This window comes from Lissotriton vulgaris, chromosome 11 (genome assembly GCF_964263255.1).
Source record: "Lissotriton vulgaris chromosome 11, aLisVul1.2, whole genome shotgun sequence".
In the NCBI taxonomy this organism is placed as follows: domain Eukaryota; kingdom Metazoa; phylum Chordata; class Amphibia; order Caudata; family Salamandridae; genus Lissotriton; species Lissotriton vulgaris.
The window spans coordinates 181,645,853-181,668,448 of record NC_141699.1 but is presented as its reverse complement, the minus strand read 5'-3'; the positions used below and the strand labels follow the sequence as shown (position 1 = coordinate 181,668,448).

The window sequence follows — 22,596 nt, the reverse complement described above, 5'->3', positions numbered from 1 at the left end:
TGCATTAATTATGCTCTGTGACTAGACCTGCCTTAAACCTTGGCTGCTGGCTCTGACAGCAGGCATTGTGACAGCAAAACTCGACTATAATAACTTACAAGAATCAAGTTCTGGCGTCTTTTCTTTATAAACGGTGACTTGGTGTATCGCAGATTAGACAGAAATTAGTAGACTTCCATTTATACAGGGATTGCAGAATCGCATGTATTATAGCTTTATAATGCTGTTCAACATAGGTACAGCCCGTGCACTTAAACTGTCCCCATACACTTATAATTTGAATTAAGAGCCAATCAGTCAAAACTTTACGACCTACAGATCTGAATATGTAAAGTCACATTTGCTGTGCGTTCAAAGAAAGAGGTATAATGTCAAGCTAATAATTGCTGATTATTCATTTAACATGGAGATTGGTGTTTACTGTTCATTCTCTGACTACAAAATGAGAGTATTTTGTATGTAGAGCTATGTGATTATCTTGCTAGAGAACAGGGAGCGTGAAGGGAAAGGCTGTGGGATGTTATTTTTTTCTAACACCACAACACTTAAATACTTGTGTATGGACTGTGCACATATTTCAAAACATACCAGCAGTTAGAAAGCATACATGGAGCACTCTCTGCAAATGTGAAGTGTGATGGAAATATTTAAATAGGATCAAAACAAGTCAAGAAACATTAAGTAAGTAATTGGCAAATTGTAATAATTAATGGAAACCTGATTTCCACACATTGTGCTTTGTTCTCTTTATAGTTGTATCAGTAAAACTGTACGTCTGTGCAAATTTAGGGCCATTTCAATGAAAAATGTGCTCTCTGCAAATGACAGTGCACTACCAAAATACATATATATGTAACAGTGTTCTCCAAAGTGCGCCACCGCTACCTACCTAAACCTCATTACTCTCCTGCTGAATGGGTGTGGCGCATTTACTACACTTGTTCTTTGTGTGATGCTTGGACCTTTCACAATCCCATTGACTTGGGTGATGTAACGACGATGGCAGCACCTCCACTTTGAAACTTTTTCTAGCACTTTATACAGCAAACGTAAGCCGCATACAACCCTACTCAACTAACAGGTAAAAGACAGCAGCATGCCATACAAGAGTTTGGTTTGATGGTCACATATTTAATAAGTTCCACTATCTATACAGTAGTTATTTCATGAATTTATTAAATTGCGCTCCAGACTGGCCTAATAACATGTAAATAAGCACAAACATTTACAAATATCTAATTTCCTTTTACATGCTCCAACAGTTATGAATTGAGTAAAGTGTTTTTACTGTGGACATGGCCTCTCTCTGGTATAAAAAAAAAGGTTGCACATGACTAAAGATCCTATGTGAATGTTGATACTGAAATGTTTCTGGATGGATTTGCCTCACACTATTAGCTGGCATTAATAGGACATATTAAATTACTAGGTAGGCCTTTGGCGGTGAGATATTGTTTGTGGATTCAGGGCTTGGTGGCGTTTTTCCTAGGTAAAAACTCTCTTCAGGATGGGGACCATTTTAGCTTGCAGGATTCAGAAGTAGTAATGAAGGTCACTTGGTTTATTAGTGCACAGTTTAAATCCTTCTAAGAAGTACAACTTAAAGTTTAGATATAGTGGATAGGAGGCACTTCCACAGTTTGCAAAGATTTCACATGCATATAAGGAAAGCACAATGTTATTTGGAAATGTGATTGCAGACCCAAATCAATATAATGCGGGCTCAGGCAACTGAAGGAGTATTAGCATCACTACGTTGGGGTCACTCTACTAGTTGTTTTGCAATAAACTTTCTTATTCATATTACTAAATGATGTGGTAGTGGAAACTCCAGTCTCTGTAGGATGATGTGTTTTAAATAACTGATATTCTATTTTTTAACTCCAGGCCTCTTGTAGAAGTAATCCCTGACTATAGAGACAAGTGCCGCTGTATCCAACCTTCTAAACTCTTTATGGCTCCTTCTATGATTGATAATCCTAAAATGGATGCCTTTGCATCTAGTACAAGAAGACCTACAGTCTCCTTGCTAATAACAAAGTTCCCGAAGAAGAAAGATTCTGTTGGTGCTGAAACTTCTAGTAAGAAAGCAGAAAAGCTCTCTGTCGCCTGCTAAGTCAAGTCTTCATCCTACTTTAGAGATTTTATCAGAGGAAATAAAAGCATCAACATCTTATATGGAGGAAACAAAGGAGGACCCCGCTGGCCCACCAGAGCGGATATCAACTCACAGTAGGGCCTCCAGAGAGTCCACTCTGGCCCTTCTCAGCTTATGACATAGATTGAGGAAAGCACCGGCACCTACCGCTTGATTTTAAAGAGGCAGAGTTCTAGTCTGATCTGAGCGGCGGACGGGTTTTTTTTAGCAGCCACAACACTCGTATGTAAATCTCTATTGCATGTTGGTTAACTGCACTGCTGAGCAATTGTATACACAGGATTCAGAAATCTCTGAAACCAACATGAATACCTACTTTAATTAAATTTCTACAGTAGAATACCCATATTTAGATCTACCTCTGCTGAAACAGGAATTAAATAAAGCTATAAAGGCTACATAATTTAACAAACATTAAAGCCCCTGGTCCACATGGATTTCCCTTTTACTCTTAACACTTTTATCACAATGTATTGCTTGTCAGTCATTTAATTTATTTTGACATCTTTTATCTTCAGGGAAATCATTAATCCTTCACTGAAGCAGGTATATGTTTCTTTCCTAAGTTAGAAGAGGATGTAACCCTTTGTAAAACCTTTCAAACTACAAATATGTATTGTAAGGTATTTGCTAAGATTTTGGACCTGCAATTGGAATCATTTCTAAATTGTGTGATTAAAAATCAACAAACAGGATTTATTATGAGCATGTTATCTTCTGACAATGTTCGGATGTTTTTGAATATTATAACTACAAATTTCTTTTTGCAGTAATCATATTAGGTAGAAAAGGCTTTTGACCACTTGGGTTGGAAATGTATGTTTAAAGCTCCTCAATGTCATGGAATTGGATGAAATTTATAAATATGATTTATATCAAGTATTCCAATTCCAAAGCTACTTTATAAATAAATGGTCAACTGTCACGTTTTTTCATTACATAGAGGTACTTGTCAAGTACTGGTCTAACCCTGTTACTTCTTATTTTGGCTCTGGAACCCTTTTAACCCGTTTTAGCCATGGTGAATCAGAAGATTTTTATTGGAGTTTTTTTATGAAGCGAAACAAATTAAATACTTTGCTTAAGTGGATGATGTGTTTCTTTATTTGAATAATACAAAGCATTTCTTGCCTTATATTTTTTAAGGATACTGACCTTTTTTCTAAAATATTGTACAGGTGCAAAGAAGGCCTTGGGTTGTGAGCTGTTCCCAGGTTAACTGTTTCTACTCACATTAAAAGGGGAACTCCCCCCCAAACAGCCCGGGATAGTCCCTCATTTCAGTTGAAAAACTCAATTTGTTGCTGCTTTGCTTTATTCACATTTCAATCCTGTTTGTTTTGTGCCGTGACCATCGAGCTGAGCACATTTGTTCTTGTTTAAGCTCTATTTTTTCTAAACATGCACTAGTTGACTGACTTTGTGGGAGTTCAAGATTTGCCTCCCTCCTTCCCCACCCCAGTTAAAAATTCTGAATCTCACAGGCTAGTGCTATGTTTTCAATGACTACGGTTATGGAGAATAAAAGTAGCATTCCAATGTAGCTTCTTTCTCACATCCAACTACATAGAAGTAGCCTAGTTTGCAATTAGCCTTATCTCCTGCTTTGCATAAACTCTGAAGATATTTGCTGATTAAGTACATATACACTTGTTAACTTTTGCCACCACAACCCCACCAATGTTGGGGCTCTTCCATACCACGCCCCTCTAAAAAAACGGATTTACTCCTCCCCGAGAAGATAAAAATATCAAACCATTTCCAGTATGACATTGAGTCAAGAAAAAGTTTCTAATTACCCTCAAAGTAACAGCCTTAGGGCCATATGTATCATAGTTCCGTTTTGCGATTTCTAAATAGCGATTTTTAAGGAATCGCTATTTAGAAATCGCAAAACGGTATGTATGTAAAAAATCGCATTTTTTTGCGATTCCTTAATCTTTATTTACGAATTCGCAAGTTGCGAATTCGCAAATAAGGAATAATTTCCCATTCATTCCTATGGGCCAGGAGGCCCATAGGAATGATTGTGAAATGCATTTCATTTTGCGATTCGCAATTTGCGAATCGCAAAATGAGATTGATTACAAGGGTGCAGGGGTGTCTCAAGGACACCCTGCTGCACCCCTGAAATCAGCATGTGTGTGTGCATATGGCGCACATACATGCCCTATGGGCATGTATGTGCGTCACAAGCCATATTCAAAAATCCCATTTTGTGCATTTTTTAAAGAAATCGCAAATTACCACCAATTGAAAGTTGATGATAAATTGCGATTTCTTAAGCTTAATTCGCTATAGAAAAATGCTTCATACATAGCATTTAAGGAATCGCAAAATTGCGATTCCTTAAATGCTATAGCAAAATAAGGAATCGCAAAGTTATGGGATTCCTTATGATGCGATTTTTTAATACACATCAAAAATTGCAAAACAGCCTTTTGCGATTCGCAAAGGCCGGAATTCGCCGAAATCCGGCCTTTGCGAATCGAAAAAGGCTTGATACATATGGCCCCAACTCTCCTAATATTACAAAATGCTAGTGTAATATTGCATGCAAGTAAATTAAGGTTTATGCATATAAAATGTGGATTTGCACTCCTAAATCAATTTATTTCATCTTACACCTACAAATGGCTTTGTGAATTTGGCTTGCAAAGTGGTTTGCACCTCTAATTAGAACTTACATGCTCAAAACTCTGATCTGTGGGTGTAAATGCCTTGATCCTGAATGACAGGATCCTTAAACATTTCCATTCGCCTACAGGATGACAAGCACAAGCACAGCAAACCCTCTGCAGTAGTATTAAGGACAAAACAACAGACACAATATACAGAACTTGATCATTATTATTTTTTATGCGTGGATGTTTCAACACGACATAAACATTGTCTTTGAATACCAGTGTTACAGATGACCGCATTGATTTTCAGTCAATCTGCTTTAGCACAAAGCTGACAACCATATGTCACAGTTGCTATTGCTGCTTGAGGTTGTATCAAAGGGCTGGTGGCATAAGGCCAGAAGCTTTGGCAGAGAGAAACTGGAAGGAGTTTGCCAGGGACAGTAGGTAATTTGGCATAGTGACTTGATTGCTGCTGGAACACAGCTCTGCGTCAACAGCTGAAAAGGTGAATTTGTATTGACTTGCACTACAAGCCTAGGAAATTTAGATTCGAGTTCAGGAAGGACCTGAAGACTGACAGCTAGATTCATCATTGTCCTGTTTTGCGAGTCCTTAATAGCGATTATTAAGGAATCGCTATTAAGGACTTGCAAAACGGGATTCATGTAGGAATCGCTAAATAAATTGCGATTCCTACACATTCCTTATTTGCGATTAGCAATTTGCTAATCGCAAATAAGGATGCGATTTCAAGGGTACCAGGGGTGTCCAAAGGACACCCTGTAGCACCCCTGAAATGTAAATTTAGACTTATGTTGCGCACACACATGTCCAAAGGACATGTGTGTGTGTAACATACAATTGAGAAAAATGCACAAAAGTGCATGTTTCTCAGTTTTCGCTATTTACCACGAAGTCAGACTTCGCAGTAAATAGCGGCAAAAAATAGCAAAATCGCAATGTTTTAATGGTTCATGAATAGCATTTAAGGAATCTCAAATTGAGATTCCTTAAATGCGATCGCAATTTGAAAAATAGCAATTTTTGGCGATTTTTCAAATTGCGAGTTCATGACCCATTGATGAATTCCAAATGCCATTTTTGCGGGCGCAAACGGTCGAATTCTGCGATTTGCACCGTTTGCGCCCGCAAAAATCCTTGATGAATCTAGCTGTTGGTTCTTCGGCAGCAGATGCACAAGGGATAGCAGAGGAGAGGAACAGACTGTTTGCTGACATTTTTCACTGCACCAGCTATAGATTAAAATGTATATTTGTAAAGCATACGTTCACCCCAAGCACCCAACTCAGTGGTGCTCATAGTATCGACCTCGTTTTGATGATAGCCTGAATGCCCCCCATCCCCAATTCATACAATGAGTTTCAACACAGACGCCTGCAATAGCAGCATTTGTCTATTATGCCATCGGGCCTGTCTGTCCTCTATTGTGCTGCAGCTGAAGAACAATGAAAGGAAAAATAACTAAGGATTGCTGGTTTACTCGAGAATTCTAAATAATTAATCGCCGAATATTCAAGGGGCAGCTCAGAAAACGTAGAGCACAGTGGCTGGGATTCTTAATCAGCTTCCGCTCCATTCTCATCCCCAGTCTGTGCAGGGCAGATAAGGCGCGAGAAGCAAGCGGCATCTTTGGTTATGAAAGCGCATATCAGAAAAAATTATTAGAAAAAGGTTGGAATTTGCATTCATTTGCATCACTATATGGGTGGGGGAAAGCGCACAGGCAGGCAGACTCTTTCGACCAGAAATGCGGGGAAGATGGCGGGGAGGCAGAAGTGAGATTGAGCCTGCAAGAGGTTTATTTCCATTTCAACATTTCTTCCTGGCCATTGAAGCTAGTTCAAGCGCTCCCCGCCTGTCGGTTCCGGTTCCCTTCACCCGGAAGCACTGCAATGCAGTGGCTGCTGGCTAGAAAGCTAGTCATGCGACGGCCTCCCCTTGAAACAGCCAGTGGCGTGCTCATTTACAGCACAGGGTTGGCGAACAGAGAGGCAAGGAGCTACATTTGCCAACACCAATCACGAAACTGGGAAATGTGCAGTTACTGCTGCATTACACAAAAGAGCCATACAACCACGCGGCAAAATGGGTGCTAATATTTTATGCCAAAGGTGCATGTCCAGAGTGTATCAGGGGGCCAGAGCCATGAAACAGTTTTAACCCCTTCGCTGCGGCGGCAATTCCGCCGCAGCGCTAGGGGGGAGGGGTGGGCCGAGCAGCGCTCGCATGCTCGTGACGGAGCCGCTCCATCACGAGCCGCGGTTGTGCTGTGCTCATGACGAAGCGGTTCCATCATGGCCCCGCCCGCTCAATGGAACGTCCAGCGCAGGCGCGGAATTCGCGCCGCGCAGGCAGGCCGAGCGGGCCGTGACGGAACCGCTCCGTCATGAGCACAGCTCAACCGAAGCTCATGACGGAGCGGCTCCGTCATGAGCATGGAAGCAGTTAAGATGTTCATGTAAGATACATTCACCCACCATGAGCCTTATTCATAGAAAAAGTGGAAAAGTACTCCAATACGTTTCCTCCTACAATATTAAATTTCTTTCTGTGTTGTTCAGGAGCATGACTGAAGTTGCAACACGCACATAGGTGCCCAAGTGTACTCATGGAATTATTTGATAGAGTGAAACTTATGCCTAAGTGAAATTTAGCCTGCATACATTTACATAATGTACATTTATTTATGTGATTTATATAGCCCTGGCTACCCGGAGGCTTCCCCGCGCTGACAATTAGAACTGTAGTAAGAGAAGGGCCCATTAGTGGCTAGATGGAAATAGCCAGGTCTTCAGCTTTTTCCTGAATATTAGTTCATTTTTCTGCCCTCTAAGGTCCAATGGAGGGGCATTCCACAGTTTTGAGACCAAGTGGGAGAAAGAGCTCCCTCCCCATCTGGATTTTTTGATTCTTGCAGTGGTGAGGAGGTGAGCGTGGGAGGATCGACATTCTTGTAAGTGTAAATGAGTGCCCTAGTTTGGGACCATTCCAGTTCCACCCTGACATAGATTTACTGAGGGGCGGCTCCTCCGCTACAGCGGAGGAGCGCCGCCCCACTGCTTTGAAGCAGTGAGAAACATAAAATGATAGTAACTTTGAGGTATCAGTTTATGCTTCGTGTCTGACTCCTGCTGCTCTGCGGCAGGTGGGGCAGCTCTGCTCCCGGAGCAGGGCTCAGGGGAAGAGTTGTTTGCCCACTCCTAAGTGCGCAATGACTGTTTGGCCGATCCTCTCAGGCTGCCCAAACTAGTCATGCGCACTTTCCCCTTCTTCATGCAGGCTGCACTACAGTCTGCATGGAGAACATGCCCACCCCTCCAGCCCCTGTCTGAGCGCTGCGTCACGGCATTGTGATTGGCTTAAGGGTGGGAGCCTGGATGCCTGCTTCCTGTCAGAGGCGGAGGCTGGAGAGCAGGAGCAGGACCAGAGACGCAAGACCCGACCTCAAGGCAAGTTTTTTTTATTCCAACCCCTGCGCCCGCTCTGCCACCCATGAGCCATGCCGGCCGCCACTGGATTTACTACTGTTCTAAATAGGTGTAGATGCACAACCATGTGAGGGGGGAAATGGTCTTAGGAAAGGTTTACAAACACCCCCAAACATGGAATGTTGTGGTGTTGTGGGTGTGCACAAACGTATCAAGGCATTCCCGCCCTGGAATGTCCACCTTGGGAGAAGATTTAATCTCATCAAAAATACGTGAGTAAATCATTTTTAAAAGTCCAAAACTGTGTTTTCAGAATCATAAACTGATTTAACAGCTGCAAACAATCCATTTGTACCCTTAGGTTATAGATTTATATGCATAAACCAAGTCATTTTAACGTTTGAAATGTAAGTGTACACAAGAGAAGTGGGCCTAATGAATTATAATGGGGTCATTTGCTTAGTCAGCTGTTCACTTAATCTCTTATGATCTGTCTCTCGTGGACCACCTTTGAATATCTTTGACTTTTGCAGCGAAGTCACACGTGTCACTCATTCAAGAGCATCAGGAAAAGGACTGGGGGAAGAGCATTCCTGAATATTATCTGTGCTGAATGGTATAATCTATTGGTAGAACACAGTAATTCTCGAAGAACTGCAGCCCTTCAGGAACGCCTTAAAGACACCCCTCTTCCCAAAAGAATCCTACTGTGCATTCTTTAGTGCTTAGATGTCTTTTGAGATTGGTGGCACTCTACAAATTCAATGATCGATTGATAATTTGTTGTTTGACCTGCAAAATCAATGTATTTATTGTTTATAGTTGCTATAGTGCAGAAAAGGCACCCAGGCACACTTCAGAAGTACAAAAAACGTCGTTTTTGCTTTTCTAACTGCTGAATGTTCCTGGTCAATATACAGGTATTTACATTTTGTTATATGTTAAAAAATGGGATCCTACTGCCCTTCCTTCCACCCTTTATGCACTCCAGCAAGATTGTCACATATTTTTCTTAACTTTTCTTTCTCTGGCTGCAAAGTGAGAGGAGTTTGTAGACATCAGTCCCCACATTAAAAAACATAACCAGCAGAAGATATAGACTGACATTTGAACTCTGTCTTTAAAGTGAAGCAAAGTGACAAGGTAAATACAGAATTTAAAGGCATCTTTATTAATTGCTTGGAATTTCGCGACTCACCAAAAATCTGCTTGACCCAGTTTGGGGAACACTGCTTTATGGGATTCTTTCTATGTTGGTGCTTGAAATTGGTAAAACACAACATGTTATCTTCCTACATCTTCTGCATTCTAAAAACAGCTCACCAGGGGCAGTATTAGGAAAGTGCCCCTTCGGTGCAAAGGTCATTAGTGCCTGCTTTGCGCACCACCCGGGCACTTTGGTATTCGACAAGGGGCAACAGACACTGTAATACAGATAGCGCTGGTGCACACATAGCACCAGCGCTACGACCAGAGGGCCTATCCTCATTTGCTTGGGGCCACACATGTCCCTGTTTGCAGCCAAGTGCAGTTATTCACTGCACCCGCCTGCAAGGAGATCTCCCCGCTTAAAAGTGCAGGCGCGTTGCCGCATGCACTGTGAAACACGGAGTGGCTGCTTCAAAGCTGCCGCCTTTTTCACTTGAATGTGCTGCCCTAGGGGCAGCGCATTCAAAGTATTAGGGCACACATTCAAACAGGGTAAGTGCGCCCCATTCATAATATGCCTCAGGTGCACGTTATGATGCATTTCATCACAGGCTGGGGTGCTGAATAACAAACCTGTCTCCCCAAAAACGCCAGCTAAGCCTCTGTAACGCTACACAAACCTCAATCCTTTAGCTTCCATTATTCTCTCACATAATTCAAGATTTTGTACATTTCAATTATTGCCAGAGTTTCACTGAAAATAATTCTATTTGAAAAAACGTTGCTGGTATAGAACATGGAGAATAACATACCACATACATATCCTCCTTCCGGGAATTTTTGGAATTTTTGGGGGGGAATGTCAAAAAGTATTTCGCTAATATTAAGAACCTGATTGCAAATCAAGTGAAAATACTGAATTGCGTGCCAGCTCCAATTTGCGCCAGACTCAGATTTACAATGCGGACACAAATGCACATCCCAGGGGGGTTTTCCACTGCTAATTATCCTCAGATCACACCTATAGGAAACCGTAGGGTAAATACTGCTTCTGCAATGTTTGAAAATGCCCAGAATATGCATGAGCATTGACTAATAGCATTGCATACAATTTTTTTTACTTTTGTAGACAGAATGGTTTGCAGATTTTTGCTACCAGATATTAGCTAACCCGAGCAATCTGTGTATACTGGATGCACAATTTTCTCCCGGGAGGGCGCGCATATTGCAGCCCTCATGAAAACAGCACCTCAAACATTCAGATTGCGTTTCATGCTTTATTCCTGACAACTACCGGCTATCTCTTTATGAGCTGCATTAAAGAAAACAACATAGCAGTTGAAAGGTGATCTCCTTACCCAATACGCTCCTGCTCCATTTCTTCCATTTTCTCTGCTCGTTCGATTACCCTGTTGATAATCTCCTTTTCCTCGTCTGTCAGATCCTCATGTTTCCTCTGTCTGTCTGTCTGGTTGGCGGGATGCATTGTCCATCCGCTGGCAAGTCTGTGGATCAATTTAAAGACTATTAAACTTTTTATATGTTCCTGAGATGCAGACACCAGCAGATACGTGGGCAACAGAGCAACACTTCTCAATGTTCTGCAGATGCCAAACAGCACATTAAGGGCCCTTTTATGCTCTTGGTCGTAAAACCTCGGACCTTAGGGCAGAGGCTTCACGACCAAGATCATCGGATTCAATTCAGACCAGCTGAATATAATACAAACGGTCTGAACTGAAACCGGACGGTCATTCCGGCTGCCTTCCGACGGGTCCAGGAGCCCGTCTGCAAGTCGGAGACTGGCCCGTAATCCAAATGGAAGGCGTTTCGGCCTTCTCTAGTATGATGCACTGTTTCCAGCTGGTTTTCCATGCTGGCATTTCTGACATGGAAACCTTGTTGGAAAGCGTGTTGGGGGGCCCCTAGCAGGGTCCCTTCTGTTTGGGGCCTCCGATTCAGGTGCAAGTGGGTGCCACAGACAGTTGCCCCCTTGCTGATCCCTGCACCTTGTGGCAGGCACCTTGATGTGCCCTCCACAGGGTGCAGGGATGTACACATTCCCTATGGGACTTTGTGTTACATCCGTTTAGGACTATAACACATGCTCCCGTAGGGTAATGGGATTGCATCGTGATTAGGTGGTCGGGACCGCTGACCGGAGATCGCTCCGTTGCAACTGACACTGAAATAAGCCCCTTATTCTCTATTCAAATAATTTTGATCGTATGAAATTTTAATGATAGAAATTACATTTTAGAGTTTAAGAAAAATGAAAGATTACCCGGCTTATACATTTTCTTTTTTGTTCTTCCTGCATTTCACAGAGGGGGATGGAGCATTATGCCTTCTCGATTTGTATTTATTTAGGTGAAATGATTTCCAATCGTTCTTCGTTGATTTTCAAATGTGTCTCATTATTTTTGTTCATGTTCCATGAATGGGAATATAACAAAAAAATACACATTTGAAAATCAACAAAGAACAATTGGAAATCATTCCACCTAAATAAATACAAATCGAAAAGGCATAATCCTCCATCCCCCTCTAGACTTACCCTGAAGCTTAAGGCTCTCTCCTCTCTCTGACTGTCCAAAATTCAGTATTATGAACTGCCCTTTCACTGATTTTGTGCTTTGTACAAAATGCACTCTGGATTGTGCAAGCTCGGGCATATATGGAGGCTTGCAGTCACAGGGACAGCGGGAATCCTTCCTTCTACTACATACCTATCGATGCCAGCATGCATAATTCTCATCTGTATAGCCTTGTCACTTCATGCTTGTTAGACATGAGTGCTTCTGCAATGGAGGCTTGTGTGGTTCTATTTAGAATTCGAGATGTGAGAAACGTTACATAGCGAAAATAATGCATGGAGGAAGAGTGTTTATTTTGATACTTTTATCCATAGTGTTATAGCGATACAGTGTTGTATTTTAGAAACAGTAACAAATGTGCAAATGGGTCTCACCCGAAATGTTATGAGTATGAGCCGGGGAAAATAAACAACATATTCCAAATTAACAAAGACTTTTAAGTGGGTTTTGTCATATCCATAAAATGGTCTTTTGAGCAAGTGTACGTCAACCAACAAAAATACACGCACAATTAAGCACTAAAACACCCGGATGATGCAAAGATTGCGGAGAATGATTACTTAAGGCTCACTATGGGCCCGATGTAGGTGGCCTTTACCGGTCGGTAACGGTCGATTTCGGCCGTTACCGACCGGTAAATGGGTCAATGAGATGTAGGGGGACCTTGTTTACCGATTCGGTATATTTACCGAATCGGTAAAGTTACCGAATCTGTAAAATACCGAATCGGTATTCATACCGATTCGGTATTTTACATATGTAGGTGGGACTCTTCTGAGTCCCAGAGGCCTTACAGAATCGGTATTTTACCATGAAATAAAGGGCCAGATGTAGGTAGGCATTTACCGGTCGGTAACGGCCGAATTCGGCCGTTACCGACCTGTAAATGCAATTTGAGATGTAGGGCCCTGTATTTTACAGAATCTGTAAATTTACCGATCGGTAAATTTACCGATTCTGTAAAATACCGAATCGGTATTTTTTCCGATTCGGTAAAATTGATATGTAGGTGGGACTCTTCTGAGTCCCACAAGCATTACAGAATCGGTATTTTACCATCAAATACTATTTGATGGTAAAATACCGATTCTGGTGTGCATGCACATGTGTGCATGCACACCTGTGCCATATGACAGGCAGACCTGCCCCTAGGGCTTGTATGCCTGCCACATGGCACCCAATCCTGTTTAGGGGGTGCCAGGGGGTGTCAAAGTGACACCCCCTGCACCCTTGTGAAATTCGGTATTTACCGATTCGGTAAATACCGAATCGGTAAAGCCTATTGATTTCTATGGGCTTTGAAGCCCATAGGAATCAATAGGCTTTACCGATTCGGTATTTACCGAATCGGTAAATACCGAATTTTACCGATTCGGTAAAAGGGAACATCTGGATTCCCTACATACCAACCCCTCACATTTACCGAATCTTAATTACCGAATCGGTAAAATTCGGTAATTTTCGGTAATTAAGATTCGGTAAATGTTACTTACCTACATCTGGCCCAAAACCTCATGGTAAAATACCGATTCCGGTGTGCATGCACATATGTGCATGCACACCTATGCCATGTGACAGGCAGACCTGCCCTTAGGGCATGTATGCCTGCCACATGGCACCCACGCCTGTTTAGGGGGTGCCAGGGGGTGTCAAAGTGACACCCCCTGCACCCTTGTGAAATTCGGTATTTACCGATTCGGTAAATACCGAATCGGTAAAGCCTATTGATTCCTATGGGCTTTGAAGCCCATAGGAATCAATAGGCTTTACCGATTCGGTATTTACCGAATCGGTAAATACCGAATTTTACCGATTCGGTAAAAGGGAACATCTGGATTCCCTACATACCAACCCCTCACATTTACCGAATCTTAATTACCGAATCGGTAAAATTCGGTAATTTTCGGTAATTAAAATTCGGTAAATGTTACTTACCTACTTCTGGCCCTATGTTCCTAACTTTCACAAGGTCCAGGATAAAAACCTGCAGAAGGCCAGCGGTGAGCGCTATTGAGCATTAGCAGCGTAAGTGTGGATACGAGGTAGCATTTGACACCTAGGTCAACGTTTGAACTGTCAATGAGGTTATTTCTGATGGTATGAATGACTCCAAGTGTGAGTAATGCTCTGTGAATGGGGCTTTATGGATCCTTGCCTAGATTAACAGCTGAATTTAAGTGGTTTTTAAGCTTTCAATAATAACCATCAGGTTTCTTCAGATAAAGTTTATTTTAGGTAATGTGTTGGCTGAGATCCTACCCCTTTACTGTTTTTACTACAATGTGCATTGAGCCGCTCATGTCACGTGGCTACGTGGGAAAAGACATTGCCTTCAGTCATGACAATTAAACTATGCTTTGTTGAAACTCAATTAAAACCATTCTAGTAGTAAATAAATATTCTCTAGCTTACTGTCTTTTAGGAGTTTTACCAATTAGAATCTCTGAATGCAAAATAGAAGGCTGTAATTTATGAAGACAAATAAGCCACAATGGACCTAGTTTAAATTAATGTTTTACAGTCAGTTATCCTTCGGGTGGACAGCTTCATGAATTGAAACAATAGGCCCAGGAGCGGCCAATCAGTGCAGTTAAACAGGCATGGCCGGACTGGCCGGAGTGGGCACCGGGCGTTTTCCCAGAGGGCTGGAAGGGTGGAGGTTGGTTTTTGACCCATGGGGGCTGGTTTTGTTACTGGGGGCCAGTTTTGCAGCAGTGCTGCAATATCGGGCCCCTGTAACAAAAGTGGCAGTGGTGCTTGACAGTAGCTCCCCCAGAGGGCCGGTGCTTCTTATTCTTTTACTAAAGTCTGACTTTTTCAAGTAAAAAATATGCAATTTAATTTAGAAACTATTGCTTTGAGACTACCATTGATTGATTAATTGATTTTAGATTAAATTTAGAGCGTGTATAGCGCATACTGTCACCCTACGGGTATCCTGGTGCTTCAGACCGGTAGAGATGACCAGAGTGGAAGCAGGTCACAACAGAGAGATAAAAGAGTCGAGGCTTAGGCCTTGGGATAGAGCCAGGTTTTTAGGTTCCTGCAAAACTCTAGCAGAGAGTTGAGTTGTCTAAGGCCCTGGAGGAGTTCATGCAACAGACGGGCACCAACCACGCTAAATGCCCTTCCTCCTAACCTAGACCGTTTGAATCTAGGGATCGTCAGAAGGCCAGCACTAGAAGAGCGAAGCTGCCTTATGGGTTGATACCATGTAAACCTTTCCTGCAGAGGGACATGACCTAGCTCATGCACCGCTCTAAAAACCAGACAAATGTTAAATTTTGTATACTTGTAAAGCGCACAGCTGCCCCAGCAAAGGGGCGTCCCGGCGCTGTATACCGCTGGGGAACCCATCCTGGCTTTCCCTGTGAGATGGTCCCTCCTGGTCATCTCCAAGGTGGAGACAAGCATCCCCGGCGCTGATGGGGCCGTAAGTAGAGATTAAGCAAGCTATTGCCCAGAGTTGCTGAGTGGGACCCATGGTTGGAGTAGGCACCGAGGCGAGAATTATCAAGTCCGCTGACCATGGCCCAAGACCCTGCCGCGTCGGGAATCGAACCCTGGTCCCAGGTCGACCTCTGCTTCCGGGTCTGCCGCCTCTAACCAGTGAGCCACACCACTCTACAAAGGGACTTAAAGTGAACACTTTCCCTTATAGGCAACCGGTGTAGCTCTCTCAGAGCCAAAGATGTGAAAGAGGCGGAGCTCTGTTGCCTACCAAGGGCCAGTTTAGCTGCTGGAGACTGGATTCTTTGCAACCCCGGAAAAATATATTGTGGGGACCCCAAATACAGGGAGTTGCAATAGTCCAGCCTGCTTCCCACTGTACCGCTTACCACCAGTGAGCGTGACTCTTTGGGTAGTAAAGGGAGTATTTTACGTAACTTACGTAATAATGGAAAGCATACGCTGGCAGTCTTATTTGCCTGTGATTCCATCTGCAGATCGTCATCAATCAGCACCCCTAGATTACGTACCTTACTGGCCGGGGTTAGTGGTTCCTCCTCTGGAGTAAGTCTAAACTCAGGTGGAAATTGTCTAGGCATCCTACCAGAGGAGCAGTACACCACCTCAGTCTTTCCACTATTAAATTGCAGAGAGTTTCTTCTGAGCCAGTCAGTCGTCCGCCGCATGCATTGCTGGAACATGTCCAGAGATAATGCATGGTCACCTTCTAAAGAGAATTCCAATTGGGTGTCGTCGGCATAGTTGACTAGGCAGACTCCAGAAGACTTTATAATGGGGAGCAGGGGCTGCAGATAAATATTAAAGAGAATAGGACTAATCGCAGATCCCTGCGGCACCCCATGGGTGACTGGGGATTTACTCGAGGAGAACAGTCCTAGGGTTACCACCTGCTGTCTTCCTACTAAATAAGATTGAAGCCATTGCCATGCCTGACCTTTCACTCCTATTCTCTTTAGCCTTTCCACCAAAATGGGATGGTTCACCGTGTCGAATGCGGCCGACATGTTGAGAAGCCCTAGAACAGTAGCATTCCCGTTGTCAGCTCGCATTCGCAGATTATCCAACATAGTGGCCGAGCCGTCTCGGTCCCATGACCTCGGCGAAAACCAAACAGATCTTTATCAAGTAGATGATTCTCCTCCAAAAATCACAACAGTGACCTACTGACTGCTTTTTCTAGAATTTTTGCTGGATAAGGTAGGAGAGAGATGGAAGTTTGCCGGAGTTGACGGGTCCAAAGAAGGCTTTTTAATCAGTGGAGTCACTACTGCCAATTTCCAGCATTCCAGGACCATTCCTTTTTCCAGGGACAGGTTGCATATTTGCCTCAGCCATGGAAAGGTATCTCGCCCAAATGACTTCCACATTTTATGGGGGAAGGGATCAAGAGGTGATCCTGAGGATACGCTATCCACCAAGCTGTCAAAAGCAGCTTCTGTTAGAGTCTGAAAATTATCCAAAGATACAGGCTGTTGTTGAACTTCATCTATCATTTGTTCAGGATTAAGTTGTTCAACATTATTATTAACATGGAGAGTATCCACAGTTTTTGCAATCTTATCCTGAAAATGTAGAGCAATCTCATCACATAGTTCTTGGGATGCTGCCACTTTATTTTCCATTCATAAAGAGGAGGAAAGGTCCTTGATAATCTTACAAAGTGCTTTTGTCCCGTTTGGCGCTTGTATCATTGAACTGGCAGAGAAGTCTGCCTTAGACTTGAGAATACTCTCTTTGTATTTCAATTATATCAATCTCAGGTCTTTTTTAGCTTCCTCACAGTAGCTCTTTCTCCATTTCCTTTCCGCCTTCTTCCGGACCATGCGGAGCATGCGGAGCTGCTTCAGCTCCTCACTATACCAAGGAGCCGTGATTTTGCTCCTGTTTTTTTTTCCTTTATAGGGATTACCTGATCCAGAATGTCAGTTATATGGCTAGTATAAACTTTATAGTTTTCTTCTACGGTCTTCGTGGGTGCAAAGTAGGTAACATCTGGGGCAAATGCAAGAGTTCTGGTCTTGTCTAGTTTTGGCCACTCCCTACCTCTCCTATAGGACCTTTGGTGACTAGCGCTGTCCCCAGAGCATAACACCCCAATGCTGAAATGAACGAGATAATGGTCAGACCAATTCTGAGGCACTATATTTAGTACCCTAGTAGTCGACTTTTTGGAAAAGAGCAGATCAAGCTGGTAACATTCCAGTCTTCCCAAAGATTAAAATCTCCTAATATAATCATTCTGAAGTGTGCCAACGTAAGATTAGTTATAATATAAAAAAAATTATATTGTGTGGCACCACCCGGAGGCCTATAACATAATAGTCCTGTAAGTAGGTTCCCGCTAGAAGTTTGTAACGAGAAGCCCATCATTTCTATCCCCTCTACTTCGTCTATCTGTAAGAGTCTAAAATCCAGCTCCTCTTTAAAAATCACCCCACTCCTCCTCCTCTGCCCGTGGTTCTAGGCTTGTGAAGAATTTTTTAGCCATTAGGACAAGCACATCCCATTTCTACAGCTGACTCTGCATTTGTCAAGTCCCATATCCTCTATCAGACCTGAGGCATCAGTGGAGTACTTAACAAGTGACCGGCTGTTAATCAGCCCACCAATAAGGGTATTTCTGACATTTTTCATGGGAACCGTGGGAGAGGTAACTTGACATTTTATCTTTCGTAGCTTCACAAGTTGTTCTCTATCATAGGTTAGCCGCCCTCGAGCGCCATCCAAGCGGGCGGCGTTGCTGGCGGTGAGTGCCTCCAGAGCACGGACGGGCGCAGACGGGCTTGCCTCCGGCGTGCCATCAGTGCGCCCGCTGCACGATTGCATTCCGAGAGCGCCTCCCAAGATGGCGCCCTGAGATGGCAGCAAGCCTGACCCTCCCTCAACCAAAAAGTTTTATTCTATAGTGCAAGTAAGCGAGTGAACTCTAATGGCAGTTCAATCAATCAACAGATTAAAATTATTAAAAAGAAATAGCAACAAGAATCACTGCAGATTAAAATAAGCGAACCTCTGTACTACTATCTGTGCGTCCTGCAAGACCGCAATACAGTTCTATAGTCTAGAACTGCGTGCTTGCATTCCCGCACTTAAATATGCTGGCCTGTAGAAGCTGGAGAGCAAGTGGGGGATCAGGAAATAGGCCTGCCCCCATACACCACAATCAGCTCCCATTAACCTCATTCGTGTTAACAAACATCCTAAAACAACGAATTTGCACCTGATAAACAGGGAACAAATAGTTCATACCTGCAAGGAGGTCACAGGATAAAAAGTAGTTTGCTAACAATCATAATAAATCAGCAGCCAAGAACCAAGAGAGAAGAAACATTTTGTAACAGGGAAGATAGGTCTAGAGATGATCGTGGAAAGGAAAAGGTTAGCACGCTGGTATACTCAAGGAAATGACCTCTCACCTTTGTGCCCCTTCGTGTGCGCTAATGGATGTGAGAACTAGCGCAGACCACACATCTTGGGGGACCATCAAGGACAAAAAGGTATATTAAAACTTGGAACATTATGAAGTGATCTGGTCTGAACATATCTTGACTTGTGTATGGTCAAATGTCACTTGACACAGTGTTAGCGCAACAACCTTCTCCTCATTTTATTATTCTGGGAGACCTGATGTTTTTTCTTGAGCAGGAGACTCATGTCAACAGTTTCAGGATCAGTTCTCTGATTGGGCTGTATTGCTCACCAGGCAAACTGCCAAACTCTGCTGGCTGTTTTGGAGTCCTTTAAGCGTGGGTGACAACTGGACCCCTGACTAGGTTATCAAGAACTTACCTCCCGCACTCTTGAGCCACATCTGTACTATATAAACATACCAAAAATACATGAATTCATAAAATCAATTCCCTTCCATCCAGCACATCACCTCGATGAAATAGCTTTGGCCTGGACAGCACCTGTTGTACCTTTCTCTTTCATTATATTAGGACAACCCAGGCAAACTCCGATACCCATCTCACTTTGGGCAACAAATAAATCCATGGCATAGCAAATGTCGACTCTTCATGTTAGGAGTGTTAGGGAGTGCATATGTCAGCAGTGGCAGAACCAGGAGCTCTAAATGATTAACAACTACATAGACGAGCAGTTTCCTGCTGAGCTTCTTGGACGGTGCATCAAGACCAGGGGTGTTTCGTATGGATAAGGATTCATGCCTTCTGCATGAAAACAGTGATTATACTAACCCGTTTTCTCGTTCTGTTATCATTCGACCACACGGCGAATCGTGCTTTTCTTTAAACCGGAACGAAGTCTTAAACGTGTTTTATTTACTATAAGTGGAATCTCAATGCACAATTCTGTATTTCCTCGATTTTCTGCATGCAAACCCACCATGTGAGGTGCTACTGTTGCGATTCTGAAATTGTGCCGCGTAAAAATTAATGATTTCGCAGTGATACAAGACTTCCTTTTATAGATTTGACGCTGTTGTTATTTAGGTCTTATTTCCCCTGAGTGTGTCTGCTATTCACACGTGATGCAATTAGTTTTCTCTGTTATGCAGTCTATTTTCACACTCCTCATTGGAATCTGGAGTGATTATTACACTGAGCAATACAAAGCATGTCGGATGGAAAATGCTGCACCCAGGGGTGGCTCCTCGCTAATGCAGAGGTCGATCACCCCACTGCTTTCAGAGCCGTGGAAAAGGGAAAAATACATTGATAATAAAATTATCATCAGTTTATTCTTTGTTGCTGTGGGGCTGTTACAGAGGGGCGGGGCAGGTGGCACAGGGAGGAGGAGTGGTTCATGCACTTAAGTGCGCATGATGTTTTTTTGGCCGGCCAAACAGTCATGTGCACTTTGCATGTTCTCCTCCAGACTGCATTACACAGACTCATGAGGAACAAGCTCAGGCTCCTTGTCCCTGTCTGGCACTGAATCACGGAGCTCAGACCAATCACAATGCTGCATTGCAGCATTTTGATTGGCTTAGGAGAGGGAGGCAGCCTGTGTGCTTCCTGCTTCTTCTGGACTCGGATTCCGGAAGAGAAGCGGAGAGACGATGAGTAGAGACGGTTGAAGAGGTGATTTTTTTATATTTTACAAAACCCCCACCCGCTCTGCCCTGCCACCCACGTTCACACCAGCCAGGGTTTGTTCAAACTGCTATAGTTTGGTTTGTTGAGTCACACGCTTACCTGATGCTGCTTCGGTGGGTACTGGGAGGGAAGCACCGAGTGGGATGCCTGCTGCTCATTGAATGTGAGAATGCCATTTGCTTATTGGATGTCCCAGCCCAATAGTGATGCAGTGCTGTTCCTTTCTTTCCTGTCAATGGTTTGGTTCTGAAGGGAAATAGCCTTTACTACCCAGCCAGAACTAATCAGTACCATTACAAAGCCGGCAATACAACAAACGCGTTGTTACCAAGCGTTCCATTAACATGCGTTCCAGTACCATGCCTAATGTTACAACAACATGCATATGGGACCGTGTTGTTAGATTTCAAATCCAACACCTTCCCTACTGTTGCACAGACTGGAGTTGGAATAGTAGTATATACTATTCTAAAGTTCAGCGTTTCCCCAAGGAAAGTTGTTAAAAAGGCTTGCGTGGTAATGAAACGTGTGGTAATAACGTGTTTGTTGTATTGCCAACGTTGCAATGGCATGCGTTGTAAAAGCATGCATGATTGTGTCATACATTCATTGTAAAATCAAACGGTGAGTGGTCAAGCAATACATCGGTAGACATTCTCTTGATTCCGTGCTCTTCCAGAAAATGTATTTACTTGGAAATGTGCTATTACCTTCAGACGGGTAAATACACAGTACACAGTATTAGCGTTCACGGGGTTCATGAGGGGCTTCCATGGAATGTCGATTCTGGTCAAAAAGTATCCGCCCTTTGTGATTGAGCATCAGTGGATGGAACCTGAGAGTTGTTAAGTTGCAGTGCTTGGTGAGTGGGACAGGAAATCCCTCTTTATAGTTAATGTATATGCCTAACTAGAGCTCCAGTTGGGGGTATTGAGGCTTTTGGCCCCATCCTATAGGATGCAGCCTGTGATCTGCATCCTATTGGGGTGACTTCAATGCAGTTATGGACTGGAACCTTGTGATACATCCTCTCATTCCGTCGCAACCAGGGGCCTTTTCTGTGTTGGTGTGCTTTACCTGTGCCCTTGGGCTTGGAGATGTGTGGCAATCCTTACACCTTGCCGAGAGGCAATATTCTTTCCTTTCCGGGGTTCACGGAACACTGGCCCATCTAGACTCACTTCCTCTGCCAGTGAGTGTGTGGCTGAGAGAGGCATGTGGGATATTAGGCCACTTGCCCCCATTGGTCTGACTAGGGGCTTGGCGGGTGGCTAGCTACGGAGATGGTAGCTTGTGGGATGCAGAAGTCAGCAAGGCCCTGAGTGTGGACCTTTGCATATAAAATGAGGGGTCTGTGGTCTCTCTGGTCACCCTATTAGAGGCTTACAAGACAGTGCTCAGGGACAAGGCACAGAACGCGATTGCCCACTAGAAAAGTAGGGAGGAGCGGACGCTCTAGTTGGAGCAACAGCTCCTTTAGGTGGAGACAGCCTGGGCAGAGGGGGCGAGCAGGCAACTTACTTGGCACCGGAGACCAAGAGGCGGCAATATCATAATTATTTGACCCAGGCAGTGTGCAAGCACGATTTGGGGGTTCTGCATAAACTGTATGATACAGGGGACAAGGAAGGCCACCTCTTTGCCTGGTTGGGGAGGAGAGAGAAGGCTGTGCGTTGGGTGGCTTCAGTGCGGACGGAGTGAGGAGGTCTTGAGCAGACAGATATAGAGATAGCGTAGGCATTTGCGGACTACTATTGGGTATTGTATGCCAACGTCACGACCACTCAGAGGATAATATTGATGCTTTCCTGGGGGAGGTGCTAGTCCCGGTTATAGATAAGGTCAGCCGCGAAGCCCTGGTGCAAGATTTTACAGTAAAGGAGATTAGGGTGGCGTGCAGGTGATGTCGCCCGAGAAGACTCCCTTGGCGAATGGTTTTCCGGTCAAGCTGTATAAACGTTTGACTCACTACTTAACACACACTCCAATTGTTTAAGAGTAAGATTCTGGCCAAAATTCTAGCCATTGACTCCTTGGGGTGACTGCAGGTGTGATCTACCAGGACCAGACAGGCTCATTCAAGGG

The 22,596-nt window shown here is 43.6% G+C and overlaps 1 protein-coding gene across 1 annotated transcript in view; it reads right to left on the bottom strand.

The window, feature by feature from the left end:
- Window positions 1-22,596, bottom strand: part of RPH3A (rabphilin 3A) — a 726,349-nt gene that overhangs the window by 539,147 nt on the left and 164,606 nt on the right. Inside the window, exon 2 of the mRNA XM_086943083.1 lies at window positions 10,742-10,888. Coding sequence (XP_086799209.1) covers window positions 10,742-10,888 — 147 coding nt within the window. The remainder of the gene's footprint in view (window positions 1-10,741; window positions 10,889-22,596) is intronic.